A 10,000-nucleotide genomic window follows, 5' to 3' on the forward strand; every position below is an offset into this window, starting at 1 on the left:
ATAAGGGCTGACCTCAGACTCCATCCCATCCCTTCTCCCGCCTATAATGAGCAGATCAGACTCATTATCGGCAGGATTGTCGCCTAATGGGTAGGGGCCTTAAGGCAACTTTGCTCAGGGCTTTATACTCTCAAGCCCGAACCCAAGCCTCCCACCGTGTGTAATGTCTTCCTGATCCCCCCCCCCCCCCCCCCCCCCTGTTTCTGTTTCTCCTCGACAGGAGCTGGCAGACCTTCGACACGTGCACGCCAAGATGAAGAAGCAGTACCAGGAGAAGATGGCCGAGCTGGCCCATGCCAACCGCAGGGTGGAAGGCCACGAGGGCGAGGTGAAGAAGCTGAGGATGAGGGTGGAGGAGCTGAAGAAGGAGCTGGGCCAGGCTGAGGACGAGGTAATGTGGAGTGCGAGATATAAAGACACACATGGCTGGAGCTAAGCCGTCCCCACATTAGGGTCGGCTTAGCTCAGGAGGTGGAGCAGTTTTCTTGTAACCAAAAGGTTGGTAGTTCGATCCCCAGCTCCTCCTAGCTGATTTTTGATGTGTCCCTGAGCAAGACACTTAACCCTAACTGCTCCTGACGAGCTGGCTGTCGTCTGCATGGTTGACTCTGCCGTCGGTGTGTCAATGTGTGTATTAACTGATGTAAGTCACTTTGGATAAAAGCGTCTGCTAAATGCCCTAATTGTAATTGGTTGCCTTTAGGTGTTGGAAATGATGGGGATGGGGTTTGTAGGTTGGGCTTGTGTTATGATATCTATGGGGGTTGACTATGGGGTTGAAGTCAGTTCTGTCTCATCTCTTGTGGTAAACCAGTGTTTTGAATCTGTCCTTTTCTTCAGTTATGAAGTGTTAAATGTTGAAAGTTCACAGATCGTATGTGTGTTTTTTGGGGGCAAAACACCACCCAAACAAGATGACTCTTGTGTCAGTAGCTAACTCAAACTGTAAAGGCTGAAATGCTAGTAGGAAAGGATTGAAATACAGTTTTTGCTAGGAGAACGAAGCTTCCAAATCCTTTCTGATCCACGGGAAAGGAAAATAAATAGGGTCAAAATGTTTGCTAAACTTCTAAGACAACTTCTAATAAACACTCATATGGCCAGAAGGCCTCAAACCTCCTCCTTTCAGGGAAAAATTGCTTATTAAAATCATTTCCACAGATGGTAAGGGATTCATGAAACAATTAGCAAGACACGATTTATCTCAAATAATGAATAAACTCCATTAAATCAAAAAAGTCCATGATAGAGCGAACTTTTCTTATTAAACCAACCAATACAGCCAATTACATTTTAAGTAAATGTATTGAATCAAAGTCTCTTCCCTTATATCCCATATCTAAACGTAATGGCTGCCTTCAAGTAGAATACACAGTACATGACTTGAATACACAAACAGTGGCATTACTACAAGATGCTATGCTGAGGAAGCATCAAGTATGATTATGTATCGTGGATTACAGCTTCCTCACTAGTAGGCACGGCAGTTGAGGAATAACTAAACTTAATGTATTTTCTGCCCGGTAGCTGGATGAATCTCACAACCAGACCAGGAAGCTGCAGAGGTCCCTGGACGAACAGGTGGAGCAGACGGAAAACCTGCAGGTGCAAGTGGAACATTTGCAGACCAGGTGAGAGTTGGTTATGGTCTCTCTCTCTCTCTCTCGCTCTCGCTCTCGCTCTCGCTCTGTCTGTCTGTCTGTCTGTCTGTCTGTCTGTCTGTCTGTCTGTCTGTCTGTCTGTCTGTCTGTCTGTCTGTCTGTCTGTGTCTATATGTCTCTCTCTCTAAGTCTATCTGTGTCTCTATCTCTCAGTCTATCTTGGTCTCTATGTCTCTCTCGCTAAGTCTATCTGTGTCTCTTCTCTCAGTCTATCTTGGTCTCTATGTCTCTCTCACTAAGTCTATCTGTGTCTCTTCTCTCAGTCTATCTTGGTCTCTATCTCTCAGTCTATCTTGGTCTCTATGTCTCTCTCTCACAGTCTATCTTGGTCTCACTCTCAGTTGGCCTCTTTCAGTGACTAGGCTCACTTACTTACTCTACACTGCTTGTTTGGTGTGACAGGAACATTCTCATGTTGCCCATGCATGATCCTCAAAGTTATACAGGGAATATATTTGCCTTTGCAAGAGACATCAGCACGTTATTTTACCCAAAGTCACACATGGCTCTCTCAAAGTTAGCGACGTTGTTAGCATTCTATTGTTATTCGGGTTATTAAGTGTAGCGTTTTTGCCTCGACAGAAGCATTACGTCCGCCCACATTTCAGGACTTTGCACTTCGGCGTGTTGCTTTTTCGCAGTGATCGACTACTGGCCGTTTCACGAGAGAAAGAAATATGGAGATGGCAATACGCTGAAACACACAATGGGACATCCATGAGTGCGCAGCATCCGGCCTCTCTGCCGAGTGGTTCATCATTGGGAAATCGTTATTCAATGAACCCTCCATTCTCTGAGCTATCAACTCACAAAGAAAATAATATTGTTCCTGGCAAGAGCATTGATCACTTTCGTACAGGATGCGGCCGTACAATTATCAGATATATGGCTCAGGATTCAGGAGGGAGCCGTCGCCTTTCCTCGCTCAAAAATAAAAGAGAAGTGTGTGGTCAGCACTAGGAGATATTTGATGGCTTTCTGTATTGACCTGGGACCCATGAGCCGCAGACAAGGATGTCATTTTAGTTGATTCGGAATGGACGAGAACACAGAAAGTCATCGGAATTGGCGTCGCATTTCTGGTTCCGCCAATAAATGTGGCTATCTTTATAGGCTCAGCCCTGGAAGGCTTACCCAAATAAGCCCTGTTTTGTCCGCATGGCCTAGTAGCCACCGCCTCAATGAGAATGGAGACTGTGGTTTTAATGAATAGAAATAAATTTAGCGCCATTGATTTTCCATCCTTCAATAAAACGATTTATCAAATAGGTGGCCGTTTCTTTCAGACGTATGCTGTGTCCTTCACCGCTTGCAGTAGCATTGATTTTTATCAAAGACCGAGAAACAGCTTACATTGAGGGAGGTCATCCTTTGACCGTTTGTAGTTGGTCCTTCAGAAATAGTTTCTCCAGTCCTTTGCTGCCCTGTCCATTCAATGTACTCCTCTCAAACAACAACATCCACCCGTGATTCAGCAGAAGGTCTGCAGAGTTCATATCTGATGCAATCTCTCCCTCAGAGGTAAGGATTAAGGAAAATAGTTTTAAGAAAAACTTTTGTGAATACAGTAGCAAGGCTTTGTTGAAATGAGTCTACTCTATACTTTGGCTGATTCACTCTTTAATCTCTTGACTTTGTTAGAGCTACCGTACTGCATTGATATAGGTTCCTTCCCTGGGACACTGGAATCCATCCAGGGATAGTATGGTTCTGAACGGGCCACGAAACGAGCAACAACACACCTTGTGTACCCTTTTTGGAATAGGTTGCAAGCAGCTAGTAAAACTGTCAATCATAGACACAGAAGTCCATGGGCTTGTTAGTGTACTGTGAGAAAAGTAAACTTAAAGGAACAGCGGATGTAGTTTTGAACCTAGTTAGTATCATAGACAAGCACAAAACCATGCAGGCAATTCGTTTGTGTGTGTATCTCTGTGTGTGTGTGTGTCTGTGTGTTGATGCTAAGCTGACAGGCTACTTGTAACTGTCAGGCTGACTGTGCATTTTAGCCTCTCACAGTTATCCCGTTGCTAGAGATTAGCTACATGTATATGTGTGTGTGTCTGTGTGTACACACGCTTGCATTTGAATGTGCATGTGCTATTGCCTGTCACTCAGTTCTTCAACTCATTTTATCCGCTTAGCACATTCCTTGCTTCCCTACTCATTTGCTTTGTCTCTCTCTCTCTCTCTCTCTCTCTCTGTCTCTGTCTCTGTCTCTCTCTCTCTCTCTCTGTCTCTCTCTCTCTCTCTCTCTCTCTCTCTCTCTCTCTCTCTCTCTCTCTCTCTCTCTCTCTCTCTCTCTCTCTCTCTCTCTCTCTCTCTCTATCTCTATCTCCCGGTCTCTCTCTTTCCCTCTTCGTCTCTTCATTATTTGGTCTGCTCTGCCAACCAACAGCCAATCACAGGGCTCCCAGCCCCAGGTTACCGTAGTAACAGAGAGCTCTCTGGTTGCAGTGCTCCTTGAAGGAGTGACAACGATGTCGGCATGGCAACGGCATTGGACACTGACATAGGTGTGTCTGTGTGTGTGTGTGTGTGTGTGGGGGGGGTAGTGTTTCTACTGATCTGCTTCTTATGTCCTCTGACTTCACTGGCATGACATATTATTATGTAGTGCTACTTTTATTTGCTAATTTATGGATTTGCTCTGCTGAAATGCACTCTTATTAAGTAAGAGTGTGCGTTTGGCTCGCTTTATATGATCCATGCGTATATGTGGGAGTGGGTCCACGTTTAACGTTCTGTTGTAGTCATGTTAATAAGACATAAACCATACACACAGAGACACACATGTTTCCAATTTACATTGTACACGCAATGTTGAGAAGTTGTTTAAGAACACCGATATTTTAAACAGCTGTGGGGAATACATTTCACGGAGAAAAGTCATTTTTGTGTTACCTGGCAACCATTGATCTGATTTCATTTACTCAGAGAAACTTTGAGTTAATTCAGAATGATAAAACAGATTTTGATGCCTTAATGGACTGGCCACTTCAGATTCTGTAGGCACTTATCTGTGGTTGGTCCTCAGCATCCTCTCCCAGTGGGGGAGGGGGGAGAGAGAGAGAGAGAGAGAGAGAGAGAGAGAGAGAGAGAGAGAGAGAGAGAGAGAGAGAGAGAGAGAGAGAGAGAGAGAGAGAGAGAGAGAGAGAGAGAGAGAGAGAGAGAGAGAGAGAGAGAGAGAGAGAGAGAGAGAGAGAGAGAGAGAGAGAGAGAGAGAGAGAGAGAGAGAGAGATTTAGATGGGTGGGAGGTACGGAACAAAGTTAACGAGAGAAGCAGATTGAAAACCTAAAGCGACTTGCTTCCTTGTTTCCATCCGAGTCCTCCATCTTCTCAGGGCCCATTAACAAACAAACACACCTACACACCCACTGGACTTCTTTTTATGCATGAAGATAAATCCAGGCTAAATCCCTCAGGCGGGAGGAACACATTAAAGATAGACAGACCCCATGTCCCTCCTATTTTCCTCCCCGCTCTTTTCCATATAGAAACGTTTTGGACTGCATGCCCTTCAAACTAAAAGTACGCTGTCCTGTATGTCCCTCTCCTAACTTCGTGAAATCTGGTCTATCCAGAGAAAAAGCTGAATATCTGTTATTAAGGGAAAGGCCCTAGGGCTGTGGTTATAATGCTGAATATTTTTGGCAGAACTCTGATTACTTGGAAACTCTCCCATTACTCTGAGAGTTCAGTTTCGGTTCGGATGGCTTATTCCAAACTTGCATTCCTTATCTGTTATTATTTTAAAAGAATCACGCAAACTGCCAATACAGCTGCTATCTCAGAATACAGGTGATTCCACAGGGAAGGGAAAAACAGCGGCAGCAAAAGATGACAAAACTAAAAATGATTAAAACAAGAAATGGAAGGAAGGCAGCGCACCAACCCTGGCGCGTCAGCGTGCGGTGTGTAATACGCGGGTACCCGGGAAGCGGGCCTGGTTCAAAGTCAACTTGCAGCTGTCTCTCTGCCTGTCGGCTCCCGCGCAGAAAAAAGCTGCGCCTCACTTTGTGGATCTAATTAGACCTTTTTTGTCCCGCCGTGCAAAATGAACAAGGAACATCGGCTGCCTGGCGACAGGATCCAGCTTGATTTGTTTTCCCAAAGTCTCCACCACTCGTCCAATATAGTGGGCTTTGTGATTTGGTAATTGCCGCTTGCCGAAGGACACGGTAGGCGTAAATGTTGTTTGCTTTTGCTCGTTTTACTTTTTCCCGCACACAGTTCCAGTCAATTGATCAAAAAGCAAACCTGGTTCTCCTCCAGCTCCCAGGTGTCTCCGGCGACGGGCAAATATACGGCCAATAGTGGAGAATGGAGATAACAAATCACAGAGCCCACCTGTGGCTCTTTGATCATCTGCTGGGATTTTTTATTCAGCGGCTGCGATTTCACAGTGAATGCTCTGGGCTGAGCGTCACTGCCGTCTGCATTGTGATCGCTCAACATGGGTGTTATTAGACTGCACCGGGAAATTGGGGAGCCACACAAACAAACACTTTTTGCAGCACTCCACAGCTCGGCTGACGAGGAAACCGGTCCGAACAAGCCTCATCCCGCTTTGACTTGTCTCATTGGATTGAAACGTGAAAATGGATTTGTGAAGTGGCCAGAACTTCCGGTTTTTTAAACTCTTTTAATAAATCCACTGTGATTCAACGTCAGCAATGTTCCCCCTGTCTGGTGTACCAGTGGATAATGACCCGATGGTCGTACCTCATTTGTATGGATGTGTGTACTCCCGTGTGTATGTGTGTGTCCTTACCCCGTACACAACAACACAGCTATGGATGAGTAATGAAGATTGAATAATGAAGACTGATGGGACCGTTGGCAGCATATGTTCACAATTCAATCCCTCACATTTAATGCGAAGGACAAAGAAATTGTTATGACAGCTTATTTTCCAATTTCTCATTCTGAGCCGAGCCATGAGCTACGGCCAAACCGCAGTAGGATCAAGCCCGGTATATATGACTTAATACCGCTGTCTAACAACGTGGGGCTGATCCTCTGTAGTCAGCGACGTCTGTTAGCCTCTGTAGTGGAGCCCGGCTAGATGACACTGGCTGGGCGAGATGTGACCACGCCCTTACTGCTGCCAAGTGTTGACCTTTTAGAAATGTTAAATGTGGACTTGTAGTGGACACACACACACACACACACACACACACACAATCTGTCACACAACCTGTCTCAGTCTACCACTCGTTCACTACAGGTGCAAAAAGGAACATTTATGAGCTTTAGGATGTGTGTGTGCATAGAATATAGGCATGTATACTATACAAGGAGAGAACGAATAAACAAGAGCTTTTGTAGTAATAAGGATAATGTTTTGCATTGGGATTTTTTTTGAAGCCCTTAAGATACTCACGACACAAAGAAATTCAACACATTTTTAAATCACATTTTAAAACACTGGGAAAGAAAGAGATTAATGAAGCATGAAATGAAATGTCAGAATAAAAGAAAGAGTTTGGGGGGAGCTCAACATCCAATGCCATTTTTTAAAGGGATTTCTTTGTTTTAAGAAAAAAAGGCTTCCTAATAAGTTGAACCGCAATGTCCATTATTATAAAAATGGAAATGGAGAGGGGCTCCGATGCCAAGGCGCCTCATTATAACGTTGTTAGGCTCACATGTGCTGCTTCCTCTACCCCCGCCCGCAGGATGCGGCGGCAGCAGCAGAACCCGGGACTGTTCGGGAAGATCCGCTCATCCCGCTTCTGTCAGGACAACCCGGACGGAGCCCACAGCGACCCGGACGAGGAAGAGGAGGAGCTGCAGATCCCATAATACACACAAAACACACACACAAACATATACACAGAACACTCGTGCACACACACGTACACAAATACACAGTGCAGACATGCCCACACACTGACGTGCACATCGACGCACTTGCACACATACGCAAACACACAAGCATGCTCACGCACACACACACACACACACACACACATATACATAGTACGCACATTAACGCACATACACACGTGTATATGCATCTACGCACACGCACACCAACACACAAGTAAGCTCATGCACAAACAGATGCAAATAGGTGCACACATACATATACATACACACACACATTTATACACCTATGCACACACACACACACACACACAAACACACACGTTGATCCACCTACAGGAAGGGTCCACATCAGCAACACACACAAACACATACGAGCACCAATCCAACTGCACACACACACTCACACACACCTTTGTTTCAGCAAACAGAGGGTTAACCCTCCCTGGGTCCGGACACGTCTCCGTTGAGTGTTAAAGCATTTAAAAGATGGCTCATGAAAGAAAAATGTGATATTCAAGTGAGCAAAGATACGCACGCAAAGGGTATTCCAACTGGTGGCTTTCTAATGGACACTTAGATGGACACGGACAGGACAGCCACTGTAGAAGACGACATTCCTGCCCAGAGCAGACACAGGGTCACTCATGTACATACTCCTTCGTACCTCATCAGTATCACCATGCACACACCTGTCTGGACACCTGTCTGCTGCTGTGTCTCAAAGACACAGTAGCACCCTGTCCCCCCCCTCCCCTGACATCTCCACCTCCTCCTCCACATCACTCATCGGCACAAACGACGACAGAGAGAAATCTGCCTTTTTTCCCCACAGAGATTCATCGTCCAGGCCTCCAAAACCAATGGCGTTGTGTCCTCCTCCTCGTATACCCAATCCTTCAGGAGTGAAGAAACAGGAACTATTTGGGTGGGTTTTCATCACTCTATTGCCCAACCCCAAACCCCGCTCAAATCAATTATCTATGACTGTGATGAAAATAATTAGTTCTCCAAACTAGAACAATAATAGTAATGAAAAAATCGGTTGGATGTGATTTATTATGCATCATCGCTAACAGGGATGCAGCTGTTTGCTCAATGCAGCATTTAGAAGTGAAAAACATTTGCACCAGGGCTATCATAAAACCATCAAGATAACGGATCATGCAATGTCAGTTTCTCATCTTGTCGCCTCATTCGGTGATAGGTTTCTGCTGTCTTATAATGAAAATGCTTGGATTTCATTTGATTATCTTTTATGATAAACAACAGCAGCGAAATGGCTTCGACGGAATCAAAAAAGGACAAACGGCTCCAAGTTTGATATGTGAAAAGAATTGAATTACGGTAAAATGGCTGACATTTTCCTGTGTATATGTGGCAGGGGGGGGGGGGGGGGGGGGGGGGGGGGGGGGGGGGGGGGGGGGGGGGGTGCATTGGCCTTCATTCCCTCAGCCTCAAATCTCGTGAAGAGGACCAAGATTTTATACTGTGTAGGACATTGTACACTATTTATGTTACTGTTCATTTTGTTATTATCATAGTTTTTATAAATGATATGCACCACAGTTGTGTTTCTTGTTGTTGTAATATCTCTATAAATCTTGATTGTAGAAATCGATGGCCATGCGTGATGTTTATTTGTGTGTGGCATGCTTATGTGTGTGTGTGTGTGTGTGTGTGTGTGTGTGTGTGTGTGTGTGTGTGTGTGTGTGTGTGTGTGTGTGTGCGTGCGCGTGCGCGTGTGCGTGTGCGTGCCGGGGCCCAAGCCAGTCAGATGAAAGAGTTTCAACTTCTGACCAATGTAGACACGCATGCCACACACACGTGCTTTTAGTGCAACACTGTAATGATTTTGGGCTCAACTTTTGATTGAATCTCCCAGTCTGCAACCTTCCTCCTTAAGACTTAAAGATAAACTTTGAAGGATTTAGTGGCATCAAGTGGTGAGGTTGCAGATTGCAACATATTACAGTAATGCTATATCCCACAATATGCTACACCCTGCATTTTAAGTAATACGCTATGCTCCTGTGTGGGTGGAAATGTGTAGGTAAACACACACCATCAATATAACACTTGATAGACACTGACAATATAATGCATTGTGTAGTGTCCATCCAGTGCAATCATGACCGCAAAACTCAGTCCTGTCTTGTACCTGCTGCTCTGCTGGCCTCTTGCCCAGAGTTTAGACAGAATACTTACCGGCTGAACAGGCAACCAAACCGCCCCGTACACAAGCTGGAATCAGTGGATCAGTGTGTGTGTGTAAGCTGAGGGTAATTCCCCTGGGTACAGTTACGATTATTGAGGACGCTGATGGGTGGGCAGAGCACGTCTTGCAGTGTGTGTCTCTGTGTGTTTGAACGTGTGTGTAGGTGGGTGCCTACTGCTTTTTTTCCCTCCCCACAGATGTGTGTGTAGCCCAGAGGCTGGTTCATTATGCAAATGTCCTTGGCGGTGGTAATGTTTGTGTGTGTCTGTGTTCTCATTAGGGCCGGT

General features: G+C 45.4%; 2 protein-coding genes across 3 annotated transcripts in view; both read left to right on the plus strand.

The window, feature by feature from the left end:
- The window catches only part of ccdc102a (coiled-coil domain containing 102A), a 44,527-nt gene extending 35,411 nt beyond the window's left edge, over nt 1-9,116 (plus strand). For both annotated transcript variants that reach the window (XM_030377987.1, XM_030377989.1), the window contains exons 8-10: nt 221-391; nt 1,528-1,631; nt 7,345-9,116. In XM_030377987.1, coding sequence (XP_030233847.1) covers nt 221-391; nt 1,528-1,631; nt 7,345-7,471 — 402 coding nt within the window. In that variant the 3' untranslated portion in view covers nt 7,472-9,116. The remainder of the gene's footprint in view (nt 1-220; nt 392-1,527; nt 1,632-7,344) is intronic.
- LOC115558916 (octapeptide-repeat protein T2-like) overlaps nt 1-10,000 on the plus strand; it is a gene marked incomplete at its 5' end in the record, with an annotated part of 128,713 nt that overhangs the window by 91,160 nt on the left and 27,553 nt on the right. The window lies entirely within an intron of this gene.

The sequence above is a fragment of the Gadus morhua genome, chromosome 14 (genome assembly GCF_902167405.1).
Source record: "Gadus morhua chromosome 14, gadMor3.0, whole genome shotgun sequence".
Lineage (NCBI taxonomy): Eukaryota > Metazoa > Chordata > Actinopteri > Gadiformes > Gadidae > Gadus > Gadus morhua.